The 25,746-nt window shown below is 34.6% G+C and overlaps 3 protein-coding genes across 15 annotated transcripts in view; 2 read left to right on the forward strand and 1 right to left on the reverse strand.

The window, feature by feature from the left end:
* Window positions 1–1,781, reverse strand: part of MSL1 (protein) — a 27,275-nt gene extending 25,494 nt beyond the window's left edge. For both annotated transcript variants that reach the window (XM_089729325.1, XM_028177170.2), the window contains exons 1-2: window positions 1,550–1,781; window positions 978–1,013 (exon numbers count right to left, since the gene is read on the reverse strand). In XM_089729325.1, the coding sequence (XP_089585451.1) occupies window positions 978–1,004 (27 nt within the window). In that variant the 5' untranslated portion in view covers window positions 1,005–1,013; window positions 1,550–1,781. The remainder of the gene's footprint in view (window positions 1–977; window positions 1,014–1,549) is intronic.
* Hk (potassium voltage-gated channel subfamily A regulatory beta subunit hyperkinetic) overlaps window positions 1–20,209 on the forward strand; it is a 20,846-nt gene extending 637 nt beyond the window's left edge. For 2 of the 11 annotated variants that reach the window (XM_028177139.2, XM_028177138.2), the window contains 17 exons: window positions 806–907; window positions 1,777–1,911; window positions 2,347–2,458; window positions 2,532–2,667; window positions 6,225–6,298; window positions 8,558–8,791; window positions 8,871–8,982; window positions 9,374–9,519; window positions 10,214–10,293; window positions 10,411–10,543; window positions 12,073–12,209; window positions 12,460–12,556; window positions 12,635–12,750; window positions 13,517–13,653; window positions 15,557–15,719; window positions 16,505–16,571; window positions 17,005–20,209. In XM_028177139.2, the coding sequence (XP_028032940.1) occupies window positions 854–907; window positions 1,777–1,911; window positions 2,347–2,458; window positions 2,532–2,667; window positions 6,225–6,298; window positions 8,558–8,791; window positions 8,871–8,982; window positions 9,374–9,519; window positions 10,214–10,293; window positions 10,411–10,543; window positions 12,073–12,209; window positions 12,460–12,556; window positions 12,635–12,750; window positions 13,517–13,653; window positions 15,557–15,668 (1,815 nt within the window). In that variant the 5' untranslated portion in view covers window positions 806–853 and the 3' untranslated portion in view covers window positions 15,669–15,719; window positions 16,505–16,571; window positions 17,005–20,209. The other 9 variants (XM_028177141.2, XM_028177140.2, XM_028177142.2 and 6 more) reach the window with 9 other exon arrangements.
* Window positions 20,210–20,508: 299 nt separating this feature from the next.
* On the forward strand, window positions 20,509–25,683 carry LOC114245183 (sodium-coupled monocarboxylate transporter 1). 2 transcript variants are annotated; one of them, XM_028177239.2, is made up of 13 exons: window positions 20,510–20,776; window positions 20,848–21,007; window positions 21,092–21,209; window positions 21,311–21,378; window positions 21,527–21,681; window positions 21,759–21,899; window positions 21,984–22,202; window positions 22,274–22,401; window positions 22,875–23,017; window positions 23,396–23,577; window positions 24,200–24,320; window positions 25,037–25,180; window positions 25,567–25,683. In XM_028177239.2, exons 1-13 carry the CDS (start codon window positions 20,529–20,531, stop codon window positions 25,618–25,620), a joined length of 1,881 nt encoding a protein of 626 aa, XP_028033040.2. In that variant the 5' UTR covers window positions 20,510–20,528; the 3' UTR covers window positions 25,621–25,683. The 2 variants fall into 2 exon arrangements, 1 of the variants encoding a protein (XP_028033040.2); XR_016323450.1 differs by lacking the exon at window positions 24,200–24,320 and having other exon boundaries at window positions 20,509–20,776.
* The last annotated feature ends 63 nt before the right edge of the window (window positions 25,684–25,746 follow it).

Genomic DNA, 25,746 nt, shown 5'->3' on the forward strand with positions numbered 1-25,746 from the left:
TGTCTCCAACGTTCATAGCTAAACAAATACACGGTTATAAATATTCATTGCCCACCTACTATTTCATAAAAGGAAGACTTAAGTAATTAAATTTTGTTACTGAGCCAACTGTTTAATTTTTAAATTTTTTTTTTTTTTTTACACTAATTAAGCCTTATTATTTAAGACTAAGAAACGAGATCTAAGTCTCAACGAAAAAAAAAGTAAATTTATTATAATACTAGCGACCCGCCCTCGCTTCGCTTCGGAAACATTAAAACACACATGAAACCAAAAAAACAAAATAATAAAAAATTAAAAAAAAGTAGCCTATGTTCATCAGGGACAATGTCGGCTTCTAATGGAAAAATAATTTTTCAAATCGGTCCAGTACTTTCGGAGCCTATTCGAAACAAACAAACAAACAAATCTTTCCTCTTTATAATATTAGTATAGATAATTCTTCGATATTCTAACCTTTCTTACCTTTCGTTGTAAATATTCACACAAAATGAAAAGACAAGCACAATTAGGCACAGAATGAGGTTTAGGGACATACAAACACATATGGACGAAAATAAAATAAATCACATTTATATAGCATCTATTTACATTTTATATACAAATCTGCAAGCCTTAAATTACTATTGAAAGTCAAGTGAAATCCTATAAAACAGAATTATTAGTTGCAAAATGAATTATAGTTTTAATTTCGTTAAGATCACGTAAAATAAATTTTCTGGTATCCTGGCATTCCTTGTTCAAAAATCATTAAATAGGTAGGTATTACAAATATGTTTTTACATTTAATTTGTATTTTTTTCAGGAAAAGGAATGCCAAGCTAGAGAAGCAGAAGAGGTCCGTAAACTCGACATGGAACTTCTGCACCAACGGGCCATTGAAGCGGAAGAGGAACAGAAAAGAGAGGTAGGGTCAAGCAACACAGATGGAAATGAAAATGGAAACACATATGGATAGATATTGTATTGGTTCAAACCCTCGTCGATCTCCTTAATTCGGCCATGACAGAGAGCTGAAAAAAGGCAATAAATCTAATGTCAATAATATGATCCAGTGCACATATGGTGGATCATTACTTAATTACTTTAAGTTATATCTGCGTAATATATTTTTGCGTTTAATAACGCTTTCGAAAACGTCTAATATTCGGATTCCCGAATGGCTATGGCCAATGTATTTTATGATATGGTCTTTCAAACCAGAACCAGACAGATGTTGCCGTTGGTAGCGGAACGAATCTCCTTTTGGTTTCATCTGCCTTTGAAGGCAATTGAAGAAAAAAACACAAAACTGATGAGAGATATAAGCTAGTTGTTAGTAGCCTGTTGGTAATCTCTCGACATTGTTAATGGCACTTGCTCCTTTGATCACACAATAAAATACATTTGATAGGGCACACTAATTGGTGGCAAAATCATCTTGAAAGACTATTAAATATCTTTTCCTCCATGTTATCCTCCATATTTAATGTCACGTTAATGGATTTTTGGTTTTTGTTTTTTTATTATGTAAAATATATTTTTAAATTATAATAAAACTAATACCTACTTGGTTAAATACCAGTTTAGAATGAAGATATCACTCGATCCCTCTCTTAATAAATTTATTGTTCACGTTTCTTGTCTGTGTACATACTCGATCGCTTTGGTTTTCATTATGATCTGAGCGCATGCGACAATTTATGACGCGCGACCGTAAAAATCCATATGCATTGACGTGATGTTGCAGTTGCAACCGCCTGCAGCCACACCCAATGAATTTATTTTTTACCACAGATAGCTGAAGCTGTCGAAGACCTCCGAGGTATGAACACCTCTTGGTCCCATCACAGATTGTGTGACCTCCAGCGGCAAGCAGCAAGACTCCGTCACAGCCGACCCTCTATTCCTGATACCACTAATAATTACAGGGTAGAAGACATCGTTTGTGAAATCTGCGTTTTTTCCGCTATAAATTTTATACCTTCAACATAATATTAACACAATGAGAAACTGCGATTATACTAAGTTCTAAACTAAACGAGTAACGGATGACTTAAATTATAATATTTGTTTGCCGCCGATCACTATCCCTTGAAGCAGGGCGATTTACTTACTGCGGTACATCGCCGTCACCTTGATATTATTCTTCTAACAATTGCGTAGGTAGCTCTGATAATAAATCAATATCTTCAGTTCACGACACCAAACATTTATAGCCTCCATTATACTTATCATGATGGGAGATGATTGATTGGCAGTGTGTTTCATCTTAGAAGTAATTATGATCTCTCTAAAACATGCAAAAGACTGGAAGCCACAATTAACCGCAATGTTTTTAATAAATTATATTTTGACGGCTTTCAGAGTGTTTTGAAAAAAGCATGTAGCGCACAATTTGCGAAACCACAGTCCAGTCAAAGCATTAGCGAAGGAGATGGTATATTCATCAATCTCTCTCGCCTAGGGCCCTGCCGAGGTATAGATTGCGACACTAATGTTTTCCAAATATTTTTTTATTCCTAAAAAGTTATAACAATATTTTTTTTCAGATCAATCAATAGATAGTGATTGTTGTGAGAATCCAGGTTGTACTGCTAGCACAGAAACACGCACGTGGAGAGCTTCTACTAGTGACGTAAATCCTCGCAGAAGAATAGATTTCGTGAGAGCTCCTTCATGTCCAGGGTAAGCTAACCGGCCTAAGAATACACTACTAGAATCGCTACGGAGTATTTTTCACAAACATTTCGCCTTCTGTTTAGACCATATTGATTTTCAATCGTTACTTATTTACGATTTATAAGCATCAGGAATTGTTGCTTCAACTTTTCTTGGTTCATCTTTCAACAATGGTATCTAAGGTAAGGTTGGGTGATTATTGTTGTTGTTTCTTGTATACAGATAATAGGCAGACAAAAAAAATAACAGCATATACAAAAATGGGCTTCAATCATTCATGAGTTTTCTTCCAGAAAATAGTTTATTATAATCACTGTCATTATCATTAGTTCACACTTTATACCAGCCGTATTTTTTGGAATAGTGGTAAATAATAGACTAATACATACATTGTAATTTCTAATTGTATTCATCGTATTGTATGTTAAGATAAGTAAAAATACAAAGTTCATGAAAATTATACTTTTAATGGAATTCGCTATATTTAGAATCTGAGTCTGGTAATACTGAGCACTTATGAGATTCTCGGTATAGCACATCCGAACAGCGCATTAACTAACCCCCTACCCAGGACATCTAAGTGGACATAAAAATCGATCAGCTTGCACTGAATTGTGATGTAACAATTCAGATTAAACTTATATGAAGAAATTATTTTCTAAAACGATATATACGAATAAACTATTACTGCCAAACGATTTTTTATAGAGAAAAAATGAATAATGGTCTCGTGCTATTTTTTTTTTTTAAATAAAAATTAAAAAAGACCTTGTTTTGAAATACCGTTTGTGTGTGAATCTAGAAATAGGTCAAACAAGTGACAGCAGGGCGCATGTGCATTTATCGCGCACCATCCTTGCGCAGTCCGCCCTTACTTCCCACACCCGCAATACAGTCTAATAACAACGTAATTTATTTCTTGACTTCGCCACAGAACACTTTACACCTTAAGTCTGTATCCGAACCAGTACCGGTGAGTGTTCAACAAAGTTCAAAGTGATCGTTCTATTTACGTGTTTATCGTATGTTCCTAATTGTTTAACATATTATGTATCCTTACCTACATATTTCCTATTTTAATCGTGATTATAGTTCAACGCTTAGATGTTATTATGTCGTAATCCACTGAGTTTGTGAGCATTAGCAGTTTAGTTTTATTAGTGTTTAATGTGTGCATGCTTTTTTGTTAACTGGTCGAGTTCGTGCAGCCCGAGCCCGACTTGAGGGTTTGAAGGTTGGCGTCCGGAGACGTGTGAACGTTTCGTTTCAGATAAGATGTTTATAGGGTGTTAAGATGCAGTTACTAAGCAGCATATGAGCAGAATGAGACGTCACGAGATGCATTGCAAAGGGGTTGAGGGCGGCGGCAAGGAAGGCTCGCAAATGTCCCGCAGCGAGTCCACTGTGAGCCGGTGTACACCTCACACTCCTCTCGGCCTGCCTGATAGCGCCAGCGTCGACTCCAACCCCATGCCCACTATCTATCGGTAACTGGACTCCAGGGAACTGCCCTCCTTCGAGAAGATGTACATGATTCCCGCAACTCCTCATACTATGTTGAAGACTATACGACGTATTCTAACTTTGTATCAATAAGTGTTTTTTTATGTATTTATACCACTTACTTATTATATTTATCTAGTAACAGATCCATATTCCTTATTTAATAATGTCCCAGTCGTATTGTCTATATTATGGAATTTACAAAGACCATACATCTTATCAGTCTTGTTCGTAAATTTTGGGTAAGACAGTACGAAAACCAAATGAACCATGAACGGCTTGATGTACATCTTCTCTTAATGACAAATCAGAGAGCACACTACGCAGCATCGCGCACCGCGATCGTCGCATGCGAGTAGTTACGCTCGTGGAGCTTGTATATCTACGCGTACGATAAAAAAAGACTTGTTTGCATACAGTACTTAATGGTTCACAACAATAAACTAGAAATACTAGCTCCATGGTTACGGGTGCTTGGCTTGATCATGCTGATCATCGGGAGGTACCTACCGGTTCGGCCGCGAAGCACAGGTACGTAACGTCGCAATGTCGTGGGTCACACTGTCGCTTTCCACCCTCACGAACCTTGTGTTATGCCCTCCTACAAATAAAATGAATCCTGCATGCCTCGAACGATAAAGAAGAAAATATTTTCAGTCGGAAACCGCAAATTTCCACATAAAATATCAACAATTTACGATCTAATTACAAATTACAATTAGTATTTGAATTAGCATACCTAATACATAGTTTCAGATAGTATAGACTTAATATATTTTATAACATGGGATTTTCGAATAGCTTATTCATTGCATGTACCCATATCTACCGAAACCTCATAGATGCACACGTATGTAGGTATACCCTGCATCAATATAAAATCTAATTAATAATACAAAACACGCTTATAAAAAAATCAATGACCATAACTACCTAAATTAAATTATTAGCGAGTAATATTTAAAATTGAATAAATATCATTATAGTGTACCATTAGCCAAACTGAACATTTTTATATACATACATTTAGGATTCCATTTGCTTACGTAGAACCAGAATAAATAGTTATCAATCGTCATGTTAACAAAATTTTGACAGTATTCTATAAAAAAATATAAACAAGAAACAATACAATTATTTATTATTATGACAACATTTTAATTATTCTTATGAACAGATTAAAACTAACATGAAACAATACCTTCAGACTCCAACATCGATGCACGATTACGTGCATCTAATTATTTTAAATGGGCGCACAGTGCTAGACTATTTACGTGTGATACTAACATTTTTTATCTTGCCATATCCTCTGTCCATTGTTATTTCCATTGGTTAATGTTTATAAGATTCTTAATAAATTAACCTTGGTTGCGTGTCTAATTCCCTGGGCTCATTTTTGGTCTTATGGCGAAAAAGCTATTTCAGCTTTCGTATACACTGAGTTTCGAATGTTTCTGTGAAAATGCTCAAGTTTTGCCTTCATACGTCGACATCGAAGAACACAAAAATGTTAAGCTTAATATTAAATTTTATTGATTGCCAAAAGAGCTTACTTGCAAATATATTAAGTGTATTAAAGTCATCTATGCACAAATTCGTTTTTTTCCGAAATATTTAACCTTAACTGATATAATTTGCCTTAAAAACATTTTCTTAGTTTTATATATTATATTAAGCAACATCGATTCGTTATATTATTCTCTCTCTATTTTACTACAACCAAATCAGAGGAAAAAAGTAACGCTTAATATCAATCAACAAACTAAAGAAAACAATCAAAATGACAATTCGAAATAAAAAATAATTATACTAGATACATACATGTATTAAATAAAAACATAAACATTTTGTATTTGATCGCGATAATGTATTGTATCAAGAAATATTTTCTTTAATTGAGCATTAGATACATACTTAAAAAATCTTTATCCTAGAGGCAATTTTTGAAAAAATAATATCATGAAGAAATGTTGTCATAATTTCAAAAGGAATCGTAATATTTAAAATTAGCATTTAGTGGCAGAAAATTAATTTCAAATGTATTTTTCTTTGTTTAGATGTCGTGCTCCAATTGCCTCGCTGGATTGTATGGACGATTTTAGTGCGAATTCACAACAAATGCTGGATCAAGGTAAGTGTTTTATTAAAAAAAGTAAATCGGCAAAACGTCAGTACCTTTTTCGTCTCTGTTTGTTAACCGATTCTCTTTTTCTTTTGCTTGGTAGCTAAATATTTATAGATAAAAAATGGAAGCAATTTTTTTCCTCCTTCACAAGAAAACACGTTAACAACAAAATAAAATAAAAAAATGAATTGGGCAAGCACTAGTTCAATAGTAAACCAGTTACAAAAATGAGCATGGTATTCATTTAATTTAGATCAGTTCATGTGTCACTATTATATCGTACGTGCACAATTGTTATGTGCCGTCCTGGTCGAACCCGTCGCTTGCGTCGAAGGGCTCGACGAGCGAATTAACCCATAGACACAGCCCACTGAGTTTCTCACCGGATCTTCTCAGTGGGTCGCGTTTCCGATCCGGTGGTAGATTCTGCGAAGCACTGCTTTTGCTAGGGTCAGTGTTAGCATCACTCCGGTTTGAGCCCCGTGAGCTCACCTACTAGCTAAGGTTACGCTGAAATAGCCTCTCAAGGCTATCAGATTAGGTAGAAAAAAAAAAAGTGGTAGAGGTAGGCTCACACTTATAGGTACTATTATTCTGTCTACTGCGAAGTAATCGCACCTTGCGCTTTGCAGGATGAGGCAACTGTTATACAATTATTGTACAAAGCCGAATCACGTCGCGCGTTTTTATTAGATAAGTTTTAAAAACTCTAAACTTAGATCGTTACAAAATTCAATAATTAATAAAAATCTTGTACGTCATTTATTTCTGGAGATCTAAGCACTGGACGAATGAACATAAATATTTTATTAATATTTGCGTTGTAATACATATTACTACGTTCGAAAGTTCACTTCTATACTAATATTATAAAGAGGAAAGATTTGTTTGTTTGTTTGTTTGTTTCGAATAGGCTCCGAAACTACTGGACCGATTTGAAAAATTATTTTTCCATTAGAAGCCGACATTGTCCCTGATGAACATAGGCTACTTCTTTTATTTTTTTTTATTTTTTTTTATTTCATTTGTGTTTTAATGTTTCCGAAGCGAAGCGAGGGCGGGTCGCTAGTAACTAATAAGGAAAGGTAATTTATCGTTTCTCGTGCAATTTAAAGCGAATGTGCAACGTGCATGTCAATTTGATACGGACGCGCTCATCATATCATCACAAAATATTACAAGCTTCCTGTTCCAGAGTAATGTCGATAAAACGTTCGTGCGTGTTTCTGTGTGTAGTCCAAGTGCGCAATTTAAAGAAAGAAGCTACTTTGAATTTATCTTGAAATCTTCGTCCTAGTTTCATTATAAACGATTTCATTCCAGAATATTCCAGAAAAACCAATACTAACAATAAATTGAAAATTGAATTTTGAAAAGTATTATTATAGCTAAAAAAAATGAAGATAAATATAATTTTGTGTATTTTATTTAATATAGGTCACATTTGAATAAGTACAATATTTAGGTCACGGATTTGAGCCAAGGACGCAACTTGGCCTCGTTATGCTGAACCATGAAAATGGAACAAATGTTTAACTTAGAATCTTACAGAGATTTAGCTTACGCGCTGGAGACACCTTTCTGATTAGTAGGTTATTTATGAATGATTTTGCAAATATCGCATTATCAAACCTCTTGGTTTTCTTAATTTAGGAAAATGACTATTTATTCTACATTATTCCTAAATAATTAATTTGTTTTTTGCTATTAAAAAAGAAATTCTAGTACCGTTACAATTATTTTGAAACTCAGTCAGTACTCTAGTATGCTAGCATACTTTACGGATAGTTTTATAAATACTTGTTATTAACATTTAAATTATCTGTTTACTACAATACATCACAATTTAAATCTTTACCAGAAATCTTGAAACATAAAGACTAGGTTTTAAAAGAATTCCTTCGTCACAAATTCGTGTGTAGTTTTTTGGAGTTCCACCTTTTTTTTTTTTGGAGTTCCACCTAAACTTGACAATATTTAAAATAATATTTCGATCAATATCAACTTAACTTGAAAAATTTGATTTATAAAGTCCTTCCGCCAATTTATAGTATTTAATATAGCAAGCGGTATGTGTCTTTCCAGATTATCAAAATTTGGATTTTTTTGTGTGTTTATTCAAGTTTCTTTTGTTAAAAATATCGATTGCAATATCAGAAATGGTTCTCGGAATACCATTCATTTAGTAATCTAACATTATTGTCATTGAAGGTATTTTCTTACCAAGCAAAAAACAAATGAAATACTTAAATTATGTTTAAACAGCCGGAGAAGTAACTGTAACTCGTCACATGTCGACTTATATGGGAAACCACACAGCGATGCCGTCAGCGGTAACTCCTGGCTTGCGTTACAAGAACCTTGGAAAATCCGGTCTAAGAGTGCCTAACATCGGCTTAGGATTGTGGACAATGCTTAGTGAAGAAAGTATCGAGGATGTGGTAATGACCGCTCTGGAAAACGGCATCAACCTGTTCGACCTCTCTGAGGCTCATTGCGGTATGTTTGCCACTACCACCATAAATTCTTAACTCAAATAACTTCTTTCGAAAGTAATTAACGTTAAAAATCAACCCAGCTGGCTTTGCTTTAACAGCTAAAGGCGAGGCGGAGCTGGGGAGGATTCTTAAAAAACGAAATGTTAGGAGGACCAGCATCATAATTACCACAAAAATATATTGGAGTACAAAGTAAGTAATTTATCAATTTTCCAATCACACTAATGCCGCTTATTTTTGAAAGCATAAAGATTTTTTTATCTGGAATTTGGTAAAAAAATAAGAAAATACTATTTTTTTTTGTTTTTCGATGACCACATATTTATTTTGGAATGAAATAGACTGTTGTCTGTAGTAATAGTCATGGAGATTCATAATCGCTCTAACGTAACTAACAAGCCTCATTATATATCTGAGTATAGCAATCATCCCACGGACTGACCTGCGTCGTTGCGAGTAGAGATTAGTGAATAATGCTTATCGCTACTAGTTACTTGCTACTCGCTACCGAGATACTAACATCGCTTCGATATTATGCTTACCAGCTGGCTATTCCCTAATATATTTTGAAATCTTCTGATAGGTTTCATACTAATAACAGGTCGGATGAAAGAGGCTTATCTCGTAAACATGTAATAGAAAGTGTTAAGGCTTCACTGGGTCGACTTCAAGTGGAATATATTGATGTTGTTCTCCTTCATAAAGTCGATCCTGTATGCCCCATGGAAGGTTAGTGCCTTATATTCTTATTATTGCTTATTTATTTCGTATTGAGGACTCCCTAAGATTTTTTAAATGTATATCGATTTTTCAACCATAATGGATGTAAAGGTCATTCTCATTGCCAAACCAGACAAACAAAAATCATGCTCAGCATAAACACATGATACTTTAATTTAATTGTTGAGATGATCCCGTAATTTCCTTTTGACCGTCGCCCTCTATCGAAATAGAGGCTTTTTCTTCTTCCTGGGAACGCTGTATTCTTGCACGATGCGTTTCTATAAATAATCTTTGCCACGTACCACCCACGTCTGAAATGAACTCTCCACCACTGGTTGTCTTGAGTTCAATGACATGTCTTCCTTCGAAGTTTGAGAAGCGCTCATGTTAGTAACAGCGACTGGGATGTGCCTGTGTCATTATTAACCACGTACGACCAGGAGGGCCATGTAAAACATGTCTTCAAACTCAATAAAAAGTACTGAACTGCGTGTTCACTAAAAGATTTCGGTAACGATTCCAATCGACTCTCAACTTTGACTCTTATATTTACTGTACTTGTTGATAATTAAAATCGAGTTGAAGCGTCTCAGACTCGCACTTGAGGCAGAAGAAGAATTTATTGATTATGACTTTGTGAACTATTAGCAAGCACTCAAATATATATTAACATCTAATAATGAGCGCACTTTATAAACAGAATTGGTACGTGTCATGAATTACGTCATAAATGAAGGATGGGTTATGTATTGGGGAACGGCGCGCTGGTCACCTTCTGAGGTAACTAATTTAGATTAAAGAAATTATATAATTAATAGAGATATTATGATATATGTATACTCAATAGAGAAATCATGTACTTAATAGAACATATCCGATATACTTATATACTTTTAGATAATGGACGCGTATACAAACTGTAGACAGTTCAATTGCATAACACCCATAGTGGAGCAAACTGAGTACCACATGTTTTGTAGGGAAAAACCTGAATTGTACATGCCTGAACTGTACCATAAAATCGGAGTCGGTAAGATATATATTTTATTTTTTATTCAGTTAAATTACAGATATTTGGTACCTTGTAATTCGATTTGGGTCACACTTTTGAAACCATTGGCCGTAATTGGATCGGCTAAAGAAATACGTAGTGTTAAGTTATTAAATAACGCAAACAGTAAGTAAATCCTAATACAATCATATAGTAGTAACCCAAGGTAGACGAGGAATTAAAATATTCTTCAAACTGCAGTTTTAAAGATTAACCGCAGCATTTCGATACGTAGGCAATACCGTCTTTACCATAAGGGCACACGGGGCCCGTGCCCAGGGCCCCCATTCTCAGGGGGCCCCGAAAGACCGACAATTTCTCTCACACGTTTATTCTCAAAACATTTTTGTCGGGGGACATTACACTTTTTTCACAAATCACTAATCAGAAGGTATTTACAAGGCATATACTATGCCTATAATAGAAGATTTTGCTCAACAGAAATCCCGAAAGAAACCGTTATCGAAATCGTAACCAAAAAACCAGCAGCATTCTAATATCATTAATGACATATTATATCATACTGTATTTGATGATAAATATAAATGGGCATACTCAGTAAAAAAATGTTCTTATAATTCGCTTTTTTTACTTTCCAAAAGGGCCTCAAATTCTTGTGTGCCCAAGGGCCCCATCCTAGTTTAAGACGTCCCTGTACGTAGGTACTAACTTTTGTTTAATTTATAAAATGCCCAAATTTGACAGAAGACTTAAGCTTCACTAAAATAGATTGCCAAGTAGATCAATGAAGATTACATTAATTTAGATTTCGATTAAGATCATTTACATTTAAAACGTAATTTATTAAAAAGCGCAAAGGAATCCCACTAATTATTTTTTAAACACAAAAACATCCCACTGATACAAAGTTATTTCGAAAATCTTTAATAATGTTTTTACTTTTAGAAAATCACACTCAGTGGAACAAATGACACACGATTATCTAACAATACGCCTAAAATACAAACTTAAGCATTGAATTTATTATTGAGATTTGAATGCAGCTAAAACACAATGTTCAAATAATGTTTTGGTCATATTAGACATTTTATCGAGTAATTTGTTTATTATTATCTGTGCAAACAAATTCTGCATTTGAGCCTTCTGAGAATACTATCTATACAGTAAACAAGATAAGCCCTAGATTGTTGCGAACCGTTAATCATAATTATTATTGAACATATTATTATGTAAACAAATTCACTGGTAAGTAGGACGTCTTGTGAGACCTACCCGCACGAGTGAGTCCGTATGGCTAGGTATCACCGCCCTGCCTATTTCTGCCGTGAATCAGAAATGCCTTTCGGGTTGAAGGGCAGGGTAGCCATTGTACTGTTAAAAATGAGACCTTACAACTAACGTCTCAAGGAGGGTGGCGGCATTTACTTTGTTTGTGTCTATGGGCTCCTGTAACCATTCAACGTCAGGTGGGCCGTGAGCTCGTTCACACAAATAAGCAATAAAAAAAAAACAAAAAAACGCATATATAGGAAATGCAATTTGATCAGGTATGATGGTGTGGTCAGCCATTACGACAGGTAAAGGTTTGGGTCGCGAGGAGATAACTGGCTTGTTCGCCAAATCGCGCTTCAACAGAAAATACAGTACATTCAGCTGGTGCGAAGAGGATTTAGCGGTACCTGAAGTAAGTTATGCATTATTAATGTTAATTCTTGGCCGGCCTCACTGTAATTATAACTGAATACAAAAAAGATAGATTTGTCGCAGCTGCCGAAGCACTGGCTATTGATGGATGGATGAAGCGAACGCGAGCAAATTAATAACCCCACAAATTTTTCTTATTGGAAAAGGATATAAACACAAAATGAAAAAATGTTTTGAATTTTACATATACATATACAAAAGTGATTTAAATGAAACCTTCATGGTTATAGATGAGAAGTTCTGGAAGCAAAGAGCAAGTGACCGGTGAAGAACCAAGAACGTATGGCGATAAATTACGCGACCTGGCTAATTTAGCTAACTCTCTTAGTAAGTAACCAACTACGACAGAAGCTTTGTAAATTTTATAGCATTTAAAATATCACAAATTAACGTATTCTTCGTTAGATTGCTCGATGAGTCAGCTTGCGGTGGCTTGGTGTTTGAAAAACGAATCTGTCAATTGCCTGCTCCTTGGAGCCACCAGTGTGGAACAGTTTAAAGAAAACATACACGCATTACAGGTATATATAAAAAAATATTCAAAGTATGCGTAAAGTCTTTCAGATTATTGCAGCAACCGCCCTTGAGATTTGATGTAGAAGTCTGTATTAAATTATTTAATGAGAATCCTATTTTTCAAAACGAAACCTATGACCACTTCGTGCTAGAAAAAGGTGGGATTGTGATCGACTGCCTTATGTAACTTACATAATTTTATAATTTCCACAAAGGTTGTGTGTGCTTATTTGGCGGAGACAAATTTGTCTACTGGTGGTAGAACCTGTTGTGAGTCCGTGCGGGTAGGTACCACCACCCCGCCTATTTCTGCCGTGAATCAGTAATGCGTTTCGGTTTGAAGGGTGGGGCAGCCGTTGTAACTATACTGAGACCTTAGAACGCATGTCTCAAGGTGGGTGGTGGCATTTACGTTGTATATGTCTATGGGCTCCGGCAACCACTTAACACCAGGTGGGCCGTGAGCTCGTCAACCCATATAAGCAATAAAAAAAAATTCAATGTGCGCACTTAATTCGTATGACCAGTATTAATACGTTTACTTCCTGGTGGCACTGACTATTGCTAGGATGTCTTATCATACCTAATCGTACCTAACAGTGGTGGTGGTAAATCAATAATGCGTTTCGGTTTGAAGGACGGGGTAGAAGTTCTACTATAAAAATGAGACTTGGTAATCATATCACAAGTTCGGTGGCCACGTTTACATTGTTGCCTTCTATGGGCTTCTGTGGTGTGTGATTATTATTTTTTTTTAACTATATTTTTCAGATTGTCCCACAGCTGACCCCGTCAGTGATGGTCGAAATAGAACGTTTGTTGGCCAACAAGCCTCAGCGTCCACCGATGGTGTCAACCCTTGCAATGCGTAATCAACAAAACAACAACACCGTCCGAGTTGACATGACGTACGTGTAAACATTTTCATTGTTTTATTTAAAACTAGCTAACTCCGCAGACTCCGTAGTGTCTCAATCGATAAATAAAATACCTAAACTTTTGTATAAAATAAACTTAAAACAAACGAAAGGAATGCGTCCGACAGAGGACACATCAATGGAAAAACAAAATTGTTATTTTTATTTAATTCCAAGCATTTTCATATTTATCTACCTTTTGAACCTTTTCTGGACTTCCACAAATTATTCAAGACCAAAATTAGCTAAATCGGTCCAGCCGTTCTTGAGTTTTAGCGAGACTAAGGAACAGCAATTCATTTTTATATAATAATATGTATATAGATAATAGAGAAAACGAATACAGTCAAACCTGGATAAGCGAGAGTTCAAGGGAGCACGATCTCATTCTCGCTTATAGAGGTTTCTCACTAACCCGAGTTTCTCGCTAATGCTCCCTCTGAATTTCATTTCGCGATTTTCCGGATTCAAACGCATTCACTATTCACTTAATGACAGTACTTTAATTTTCCGTTTTGACATGATGCAGAACAGAACTTTCCTTCGCAATTGATTAACGATAAACTGAGTAAGTACGACAAACAGGACGGTACACAGGCACACTTGCCCATTCGAAAAGAATGCGATGAAATAACAACGTTATTTAGTTTCACGAAATAGAACAGGTTCAATATTGACGAGAAAACAATATGGTATGAATAATGGTAGGAAGTTTCACGAAAGTTACGAATGAGTCATAAAATAGCAAATGATGAATTTGTAATTTGTTTTGTGATTTGTTCCTCCTAATAATATAAATAAATAAAGCTCGACTGTCGCTTATAGAGGTATAGATAAGTAGCAGTCTCACTTACGGAGGTCCATGAGGGAAAAACGACTCTCTCTTACAGAGGTTTCTGTTTCTCGCTAATAGAGGTTTTGGGGGCTTAAAATGACGGGTCCTGGCTATTACTCTCACTTATAGAGTTTTCTCACTTATCCTGTTCTCACTTACCCAGGTTTGACTGTATTTATAAATAAATAAACAAAAACAAAAGAGTTCAATACTGTTTTATCCACTATTTGTCAGTTGGTCCTTTTTTCGGTTAAAAGTGAATCAATGACAAAATATAATAAATATTGACAATCAATTACTTTTTAAACAGTAAATAACATACTAAAAGAGTAAATTAAGAGTTTTGTCCAATTTCGATAGTAGAGCGATCACTAGTATTATACATTGAATTATCTACAAAATTAGGTAAATTACATATTAACTAATTATTCCAAATATAATATTGTCTGTAGTAGTATATCTCACTTCTTACCCAACATTTCCTAATACCAACGTCGGATACTATCGTAGGGCGTGCTGTGAACTGACACTATTTCTGCGGTAAAGTAATCAAGCCTTTATTACAATGCAATCTATACTTCTATACTATAATTTTATAAAGAGGAAAGATTTGTTTGTTTGTTTGTTTGTATTGAATAGGTTCCGAAACTACTGAACCGATTTGAAAAATTCTTTCACTATTTTGAAGCTACACTATTCCCGAGCGACATAGGTTATAATCTTTTTTGAAAAAAATTAAGAATCCTTAATAAACCTCCAAGAATGTAATCCAAGGTGTAAAAAAATTACCTAAAATATACTTTACATCGCGTGCCCTGCGAAAACTATCGACGATAGAAAAAATTTATGTACTACGACTTTGCAGAACACATTATTATTTACAAAAAGTGTCGCGACAGCATATGTCTTACTATTATAGTCATGCCGTAATAAGTGTTCTTTTATTTAAAAATATAAAACAACGTCAAACATCGTTGAAAATTTTGCTAAAGACCCGAGCGCGGGCGGTGCGGGCCGCTGGTTGTGAATAAAATTGGACACGTGTCTAAATCTAAACAGGGGAGCGACAACGTCAGGCGCTGGATCTCCGAAGCCCGAGGAGGTGGCGTGCGAAGGTGAAGCCTCCACACCCGCTAAGGAGTCCGGGCGGGCCTTTTGTGATATTCAGTGACCGTGGTGGCGCGGAAGCACTGACTCTGCTTCCAAATCTAATAAATCAAAGGTAATGCATGCAATGCAAATTAAATGCATTCGTAACAGTCAATATCACAAATCTATACAAACAAAAAAACACAATTGCTTCATCATCATCATCATCATCATCTCAGTCTGTCTACTGTCTACTGCTGAACATAGGCCTCTCCAACTGATGTCCAGTGCGGCCGGTCCGTTGCCACCTGCATCCAACGTGACCCAGCAATTTTCACCAGGGCGTCGGTCCATCTGGTAGGTGACCGTTCCACACTGCGTTTGCCAGTACGTGGCCTCCACTCGAGGATCTTTCTGCCACAATTGCTTAGAGACTGATAAAGTACTTTACCTTTTTGTTTTTAGTTAATTCAACTTGCTGCAAATATTCCTTGGACATTTTTTTGTAAATTCCATACCATAAAGTCTTGTAATTATTGAACAGTCCGCTATGCAACTTTTTAGTATAATTTGGTATCCTGAAGATCTAACCCCGTTTAATTTTAGAATAAATCAAATTATGAATGAACTTTGAATATAGTACCTACACATTTTTAATAATAATCATAATCATTATTTCCGGTTCCTAATATCGAAATATCATTACAAATTTTCAATCATAAGCTTTTGAGCAACTAAATTTTCATTAAATTCATACAAATTTCCCAATAGACAAAAAAGGAAGGTACATCTATAAAATATAATATATATATAATAATAATATATATATATGAAAATATTTTATTGTCCATAAACAAACACTTCTGGTACAGAATCGTAATAGTTATAAACTTTATGGAATGATCTGTTCGTTTTCAGGAATCAGTCAAGGATTCGAAGCCGAAATACTTTTTGAACAACGCCGGCGAAGTCATCAAACGTACAGGTAAACATAATTCTGTAATAAAATGAATTTTGGTGTGCTCCTTGTATGATATATGCTGTTGACACTTCAGGGCTTGTTTTATAATTTATATAAATATATCTATACTAATATATAAATCTACAGTGGTTTTTACCGATGTTCCGTTATAACTACTGAACCATGCATCCGATTGACTTGAAACTTGGTATCCATGTAGAAAATATATTATGTACTTAATGGATAGACTAATATTTATATGAGTGTTGGACTCCCTATAATAATAATGACAATAAATAATAATGTTAATTTTAAATGCCCAGCGAAGCGGGCGAGTACGGCTAGTAATAGTAGGTATATTATCATCAATCATATTTATTTAGCCATTGTCGCCACGAAGCATGACCGTTTCACCGAACACTGAATATGGACAATAAAATTGTTTATTTTGATACAGAACAAGACGGTGTATCAACAGACGTAGTTATCTCGGTGTCGTCGATAAAAGGTAAGCAACCAGCGAGTGGTGGGAGTAAAGTGAAGAAGTCCAAAGCGGAACCGGTCCGTCCTAGGTCTGCTTCACTGCAAAGATCTTCTTCAGGACAAATATCAGCAACCCGAGACCGAAGAAGATCCAGACTAGACCTCTCCTCGCCAGCGGACGTATAAACTGTTCACTAATGCAATCAAAATAAGGACTAATTTATACAAGTTTTAGGGACGAACGAAGAACGCGACATCAAGTTTTTCGAATATCTCTCCTGTTCTCGATTATCGTCTGATCATAATCCTTTTCGAGTACCATATTTGTATATTAGTCCTATGAATGGGATTGTATCTAGCCTGTAGCCTTGTCAAATTTAACGTAATTACATCGTTTTAAAACCAAACTAAATAAGAAAACCAATATAAACACATTGGGCAAGACAGGTGATTGACTTCAATATTATTCAAAATAAATGTTATCAAAAGAACGAATCATAAAGTTAAGCTCGTAATAATGTTTCGACAAATTTATTAAAAAACAATATGCATTGCAAAGATAAGCCGAAAGGCTTAGTAAGTTTTAATTTCGGGAAACAGCAATCTGAAAGGATGGCAGTTAATATTATTTGTATTAATTACATTTCGTGCACTAGAAGAACAATCACAAAAATGTAGTTGGTGCGAGATATAGCGAACATTAACCATTGTCTTCGTTTTTGGAGACGATTTTTTTACCCGACTTCCGAAGGAAGGTAATGTTTATCTAGCATTTTAAGAATTTTTAAGTCTTTGGCACGCTCTTTAGCTTAAACTTTCTGATTTTCATTTATGAGGTGTTATTGAATTCGTCTCAACTGTGAAAGTGACTTAAGGTCAACTTAAGGTCCGCGCAAAAAAAAGAGTAATAATAACATTATCTCAAATATACCAAATAATTAAAACTCTGAAATAAAATTAAATATTAAATACAACAACAAATAACTTCAGACCGGAACAACCAAAGAAATAAAATACATAAATTTTTGAGTATAATTTAAACGTCCCCTTAGTCTTAATACACGTTGTATATTATGTTTATCATATACGTATTTTCACAATTTAGTTGACGTTTTTAATGCATATAAAATATGGTTTTATTTTTTTACTTTCTTGTACTATGACAACCAAAATGGCAAAAAACAATCCTATTCCGATTTTGATCGCATTTAGTACATAAGTCGATTAAGCTACGTGGAATTACTTACATATCTTCAATCAGAGTGATATTTATTCGCAATGGGAGCTAAAAAGACCTCGGCGAATAAAAATATATTTTTGTATGAGATTCCAAGAAATTTAATCTTCTGCAACTGTCAAGTGACTTGAGAAATGAAATTCCATCTGCTGAAATGTTTTGACACTGATGTTATCATTACATAAAACAGACACGGACACTAAATAATAATTATACTTCATAATGATACCCACGTTATTATTGTGGCTAACTTATTGAAGTGCTATATAGTTTTGGGCTAAGCTTTTAAATGATTTAATATAAATTTCAAGTCCTCGAACATTTTTCATGTAGCGAATTAATATTAAAAATAAACAGTATTTATAAAATACAAGTTGTGCAAAACACTTAAAGTGATTTATAACGTCTGTGATTAATAAAAGTGAATCGGAAGGTATTCTTATGAATATTGTTGAAATGCATCTCTCCAAACCTCTATAATAATGTAGAATCAATTAATAACACAATAAATGTTGAATTAGAGCATAGCAAGAAATTTTATTCTATAATATGAATTACTATTAATTAGTTGTTCGCAAATGAGTATTTTATTCACGCGTTGTAGACAATGTATTGTGTAGAAGTATAATAATTATTAGGAAATCTTAGAGATCGCCGTCTTCTAACGGTCAATACGTAGATGGAAAAATATTCACGTAGTAACTGTAGATAGTTTGGTCCTTTATTGTCATACTATTACAAAACAAATGATAATAATAAGTTTTAAATTAAATGGAAGAATTAGGTAGGTAGGTAGGTAAAGGTATGCATCGTACGATACTGTAGAATGATTCCTTTGATATATTTGACTGATGAAGCTAGTCAACTACTAATTTAATCTATAAATCTTTTCCTCTCTTAATGATAACGCTTCGAACTATCTGCATTTCTCTTTATAAATAAATACCTCTCTGGCTTAAACATAATTGTTTAATATTCCTTCCAAAGGTGACGATGACACATAAAATTCACAACTTATAATTCCTATTAGTATATTTAAATTCGTTTCGTTACTTAAACTTTCATTGTTAGAAATTTCCATGTTCCCTACACTCCCATCTATGCTAAAAATTTCGTCACAGTCAGTGAAAATATCGGTACATTAAAAAGACACTTCATAAGATTCTTTAAGTCCCCGTCCCCGCTCTCGACGTTAACAGGCAATGAATCTGATTGTTTTCGACCTCGTACGATCTGTACCTTACGGATATTCTAATTGTCTAAAAATATCCTCTCAATTGAACTATAGCGTGTACATATTTGTATGTATATAACTCTACATCTAACGCTTTACCCTGATTTTTGTGTAGATTTTTGTTCTTTCCTCGTTGGTGTTGTAACTACCTTTTAAAAATATTTATAATTACAAAATCAAAAACACAATTGAAATTTTAAATCGTGTACCTTCATCTTTACCGTCAAGAATTATATATGTACCTGGTAGAACTGTTTTAAATGAAAAATATTAATCAATGTTTACACTAGTGATACTTTGTCAAAATAGAAACTTAAATAATTATTATATAAATGTTGTCAAAAGTAAAATATGAGTCTTAGACTCTTCATATTGTTATATTTTTAAATGAAAAGTTTAACTTACTAGCATTAAATGTCGAATTGAATTCCCAGTACCTGCAATAAATTAAAAAGCACGCTATTTTAATATAAAATATTTAAATTTATTAATATTTACTAGAGAAAAAGATGCAAATGAATATCTAGATTGAAATCAATAACTGAATTGAAATAATTGTGCTGCATAATGGAAATGAATTAAAAATATTTTTTCACTTGTATGAGCACAGCTAATTGTGATATTTATAAGTATGTTTAAGCCAGAAATTGTAATGTTATAAAACTAGTGTTTATTCATCAAAAAATCGAAATAAAATATTATAAAGTTCTTGTGTTTAATTCTGATTTGAAATTCCACACTATGAATGCAGTCGTGCAGACACAACTGAGTCAACCAGATAAAATTTAGAACGTTTAAATGACGTGTGGCCGCTGTGTGTGTGGTACCTGCCCACACGAACGTAGCATTTGTATTCTCTTTGCCCACACAGTAAACTAGACTACCGACGACATGCGAATGACACCGGTAACTATTCAATTAGCAAGCCTCATCCCTCCAATGGATCTGGTCCGAGATCCTTCCAAGGATAAGAATAGCAACGATCCAGCTGCAAGTTCCGTTCGGTAAATGACTATTGTGTAGCGAGATGGAGTTTAGTGCCACAGCGGACGGACGCGCGATCTCGTTCGGAGCTCATCACTCGAACTGCATCATGACGATAGTATACTTCGACTGGCTAGACTACGTAGTATTTGGCGCTATGTTGCTCTTATCGTCCTTAATCGGCGTGTACTTCGCGTTTTTCGCGAGTAAGAAGCAAAACACAACGTCCGAATATTTGATGGGCGGGAAGACAATGGGAATGTTTCCTATTTCAATGTCGCTTATAGCCAGGTACATGCTTTTAATTACGTTTTAATTGGATCTTCATTTTCCGTGTTGTTTTCATTTTGCACATTTTCTAGTTACATTTCGGGTATTTCACTACTCGGCTTACCTGCTGAGATGTACACGTATGGTACACAATTGTGGACAATAGTTTTGTCCGAGTGGGCAGTATCGCTCACAATTGCAATAATTTACTTGCCAGTATTCTACAATTTACAAATCACATCAACCTATGAGGTAATTAATTATAAACGCTATTTCAACAGCAAAATATAACTTAACTACTATTCAAAATATAACTATAAATATTCTCTCTTCCAGTATCTAAGACTAAGGTTCAATCAAAAGGTCCGCTTGTTAGGATCAGTCATTTTTATAATCAAAATGCTGCTTTATATACCAATTGTGATTTACGTTCCTGCTCTGGCGTTCAGTCAAGGTATTATTAAACTTATTAAACATAATTGACCTGATTCATGATTTTCTCGTTATAACCAAATAATAACTTATTTGCTTGTTTGTTTCTTCCATTTGTTTCAGTAACCGGTGTAAACCTTCACTTGATAACACCAATTGTTTGCATTGTTTGTATATTTTACACAACTCTTGTAAGTTCTTATATTACTTTTCTGAATGTATATAATTTTTTTTTTATAAGTGATCAGTCATTTTGCACGGAAATGAAACATTTGCTAGAGGTGTCATAATTATTGAGGGCAATTTAGATTAACTAATAATCTTTAAGCACTTTCATAGGGTGGAATAAAGGCAGTAGTATGGACTGATACGCTCCAAACGGTTCTGATGTATTTCGGAGTCGTTTTTGTCCTAGTTTATGGAACTTGGCGACTTGGAGGCATTGGAAATGTAATAGACCTGAACAAAAAAGGAGATCGTCTTGAGTTTTTTAAGTATGAAATAATAAAGTATTTATAATGATAATACGTATAATGTTTTTAATTACATTGTAATAGTATTTCAATTTCAGCATGGACCTTGATCCTACTATTCGACATACATTTTGGTCGACAGTTTTTGGAAATTATTTTAGTTGGTTAGCATCCTGTTCTGTTAACCAAGCCATGGTGCAGAGATGTCTTGCATTGTCTTCTTTAAAAAGAGCCCGAATGTGAGTAGTCTGAATGATTATGCTCACGATTTCCATTGATCAAGCTATTTTTAATCATTTATGTGTTCTTTTATTCCTTAACAGAACCATATTTATTATGGCCGCTGGGATTTTCATCATAGTTTCGTTGTGTTGCTATACAGGGCTAGTTATTTATGCAACTTTTTATAATTGCGATCCTCTAACTATTGGAGCTATAAGGAAAAGTGATCAGTTGTTACCATATTTTGTTATGACCATAACAGGATCGATACCGGCCTTACCTGGTATATTCATGAGTGGAGTGTTCAGTGCCGCATTAAGGTAAAATATATATCTCAAAAACACAATTGCTTAATAGCGATTTTTGTAATGAATATCGTTGATTTTTTTAGTTCCATGTCGACCGGTTTAAATTCAATGTGTGGAGTTATTTTCGAGGATCTAATAAGGCCAGCTTACAACAAGCCCATAACTGAGAAAAACGCCAGTTTTATCATGAAAATTATAGTCGTAGCAATTGGTGGGTATGTTTTTTTCTGCTTAAGATAGGCAACTAAACCTTCGATCCAACAAGAACGGTAAACCAAGCCCATAGATAGACATCTCAATATGGCTGTAACTTGCCTCACTTGCCAGACATGATATCAAACGTAGCATAGCTACTTCCGTATCTTTCAAGCTGGAACGAATATCTGATTCGTCTCAGATATATTACTGCTCATTCTTCGGAGAATGTGTTGTTCATATTTTACGACCGGAAATAGATAAGCTGATGCTATACAAAGCCAATACTTAACAGCGGTAGGCAGCGGCTTGGCTCTTCCCCCGGCATTACTGAAGCCCATGGGCGACGGTAACCACTCACCATCAAGTGGGCCGTATGCTCGTCTGCCTACAAGGGCAATAAAAAAATCCAACGAAAAGCAAACTAAAATTTGAAATGAATTAAACAGACGAGGATTACAATTATTTGACTGACTTTTTAATTTATAGGGGCAACTTGCGTGGCATTGGTTTTTTTAGTAGAACACATGGGTGCACTTATTCAAGCAGGAAAAAGTTTGGCTGGTATAACGGCCGGTAGTCTTTTAGGTTTATTTTCGATGGGATTATTTTTACCATGGATTAATGCTACGGTAGGTATATGATTTTATGGGCCCATTATCTAGTAAGTTGTAATTAGTTTCTAAATTTACCAGTAAAAACCGTTCTCCTCTTCTGTATTAATCGCTAAATATCTGCAAAATACCCATTTATTACAACTAACTATTGGACGCAATCTGTCAGGCGTTGGTGAAGTACCAATAAAAACGGGTAAAAGTTTTAACAGTTGTTGGCCTTTATGATCTAAGGACTCTTTGAAGAAACTTAAAATCGCACGGACCATCTTATAGCTGCCATGATGTTGAGAAAATTTGTTTTTTTTTAAATTATTGCTCGTATATTTCTACTGTTACATTGTTAAAATTAAAATTAGCGTTGTTAACGAACAAATATTTTTAAAAATATTTCAGGGTGCGCTAGCAGGTGGTATATCATCTACATTGTTGGTTGGATGGATATCACTTGGTACTCAAGCTGCTATTATGCGGGGCGAGATAATTATTTTACCAAAAGCTGTGTCTGTCGATGGCTGCGACGGTAACTTTACGGTACCAAAGGAACCTTCAATGTCAACTGAAACGGAATTTGACAGGTTGCTAGCACTCCTATGTTAGCACTTTACCATAGGGTTTGAATCTGTCCGCTACACGATCACAATAAATCCAAAGACATATATCACGCATTGTGACCCCAAATTAACCGCAAGACTCATGTAGTTTACAATTACTACTAATTTGGAAACAATCACTGTACATAAGTTATCTTTAGCTTTATGTTAAGTTTTAACAAAAAATAAGGGTATTGGCAATTAGTACATGCAAATTGCGGGCTCCGAGTGAACAAACACTATTTTCCCTATTTAATGCATGAAAATTCTCCATGGATCAATTTTTACTCTTTGTCAGTAAGCTGCTGAACAACTAATACATTATACTCGATAAAATAAGTAAGGGCCATCTTATTCTGTGCTCTTGTAACTACTCAATACTCTCCATTGCTTATTCTAATTTAAATACAGTTAGAATTTCTTTGTAAATATTTGTTTTTAAGTCTTTTCGAATTCTTTCAATGTCCTCAATAGATATATCGGAATTTTTAGCAGATTTATTTAAAAAAAAAACCACTGTTACTGAACTTCTGCTCAAAAACAGACAGGTTTCCGCTTACATTTGTCATTGTTCTATATATAATAACAGAAGATTGCTTATAAACAGGTCAGGAACATTCTTCCCGTACAGACTGAGCTACTTGTATTACACATTCATCGGCATGATAGTTTGCGTGTTGGTTGGAGCTCTCGTCTCGTATTTTACGCGGCTAAACGATCCCACAATGGTAAGATTAGGATTACTGTTTCCTTTTGAATAAATCATCGTTGGTTTTGAAGATTGAACCATGGGGCAGAGCGAGACCCGTTGTTGATTGACTATAATTCAATTCAGTGATTCACTTCTTACGTGGCCTATTTTATGTGTAATTGTGTCCTTGCGTGATAAGCTACGGCTTCGAGCCTGCAACCGGTAGTTTTCGAAGTATAATCTAATCTTAAAGGTGAAAGGGCATATTATAGACCCACACCATTTTGCCTATTTTTGCCGCGTAGAAGTCAGTTCTGGTTTGAAGGATCGTACAGTACAATCCAATTGAGATCTCGACCTCGTTTCTCAAGGTGGCATTCACGTTGTAAGACCATATAAGTAGGTACCATCCATAGGTACCATCCCGCACTTCTGCCACTGAAGTTGTTTTCTGGTTCGTAGCGTACAACATCCGTTACGGTATGCAATTAGGACTAGGCTGCATTTACCAAAGTGGGTAGCGATGTAAAGCGTTGTTTTTTTTTCTTTTTATAAAATATCAACATAGCTCTTATGAGTTACGCTGCCATATTATATTTTTTTCCACTTTTAACACAAAACATCTCAAATATACTAGCATTGGACAATATTTTCTCAATCCCATCATTACTTGACCAATATTATTTTATATTTAAATGTATAAGATCCGTTATCGCTGTTAATATTCTGCGAGTGTATTATTATAATTGCCAGATCCATCGTGACCTACTGACTCCAGTAATCCATCGTTGGCTTCCACCTCAAAGTGTACATTGTCGCAGACCACGACTCACTCAACATGAGATCGAACTACACGCAAGAGAATTGGATGAACTACGAGCTCATTCCCCTTATAATGTACGTTTTTATGTATTTTTAATGTACCAAAATCCATTTATAATTGTAAATCAAAATGACATTTAATATTTCCACTTTAAGCAAGTGTATCTTACATTTTGCAATCTTAAATCACTACATCACTCCCGTCTTGATGAGACTTGCAAGGCCTCAGAAAATACCACAATCCCAAAAAATTACATCTAAAAAAATATAATATAATTTACTCTTAACTTTAGCCATAAAATGGAAGCCTACAATCAGAGCAATTACTTAGTTACTAAATTATGACGCTAAAATTAATACTAACATAATAATATGTATGCTCCTGAGTTTTTTTTTTATGTTTTATGTGTTATTGTTGATTTGTTTTACGACTTTTAACTTTTTTTTATGTTTTATTACAGAAATTTAACAGTAGCCCAGAGTTCTCGCTGAGGAGGAATAACAATGATTATTAGTAATAATTTTCAAATGAAAAATACCTTAATCATATAATATAAAAATATACAATATTTACGTATTATTTAACTTAGAATAATAGTATGTATGCAGAGTTTTTTATTAATTTTAAAATAAATATTCAT

The sequence above is a fragment of the Bombyx mandarina genome, chromosome 01 (assembly GCF_030267445.1).
Source record: "Bombyx mandarina strain Sakado chromosome 01, ASM3026744v2".
Taxonomy (NCBI): domain Eukaryota; kingdom Metazoa; phylum Arthropoda; class Insecta; order Lepidoptera; family Bombycidae; genus Bombyx; species Bombyx mandarina.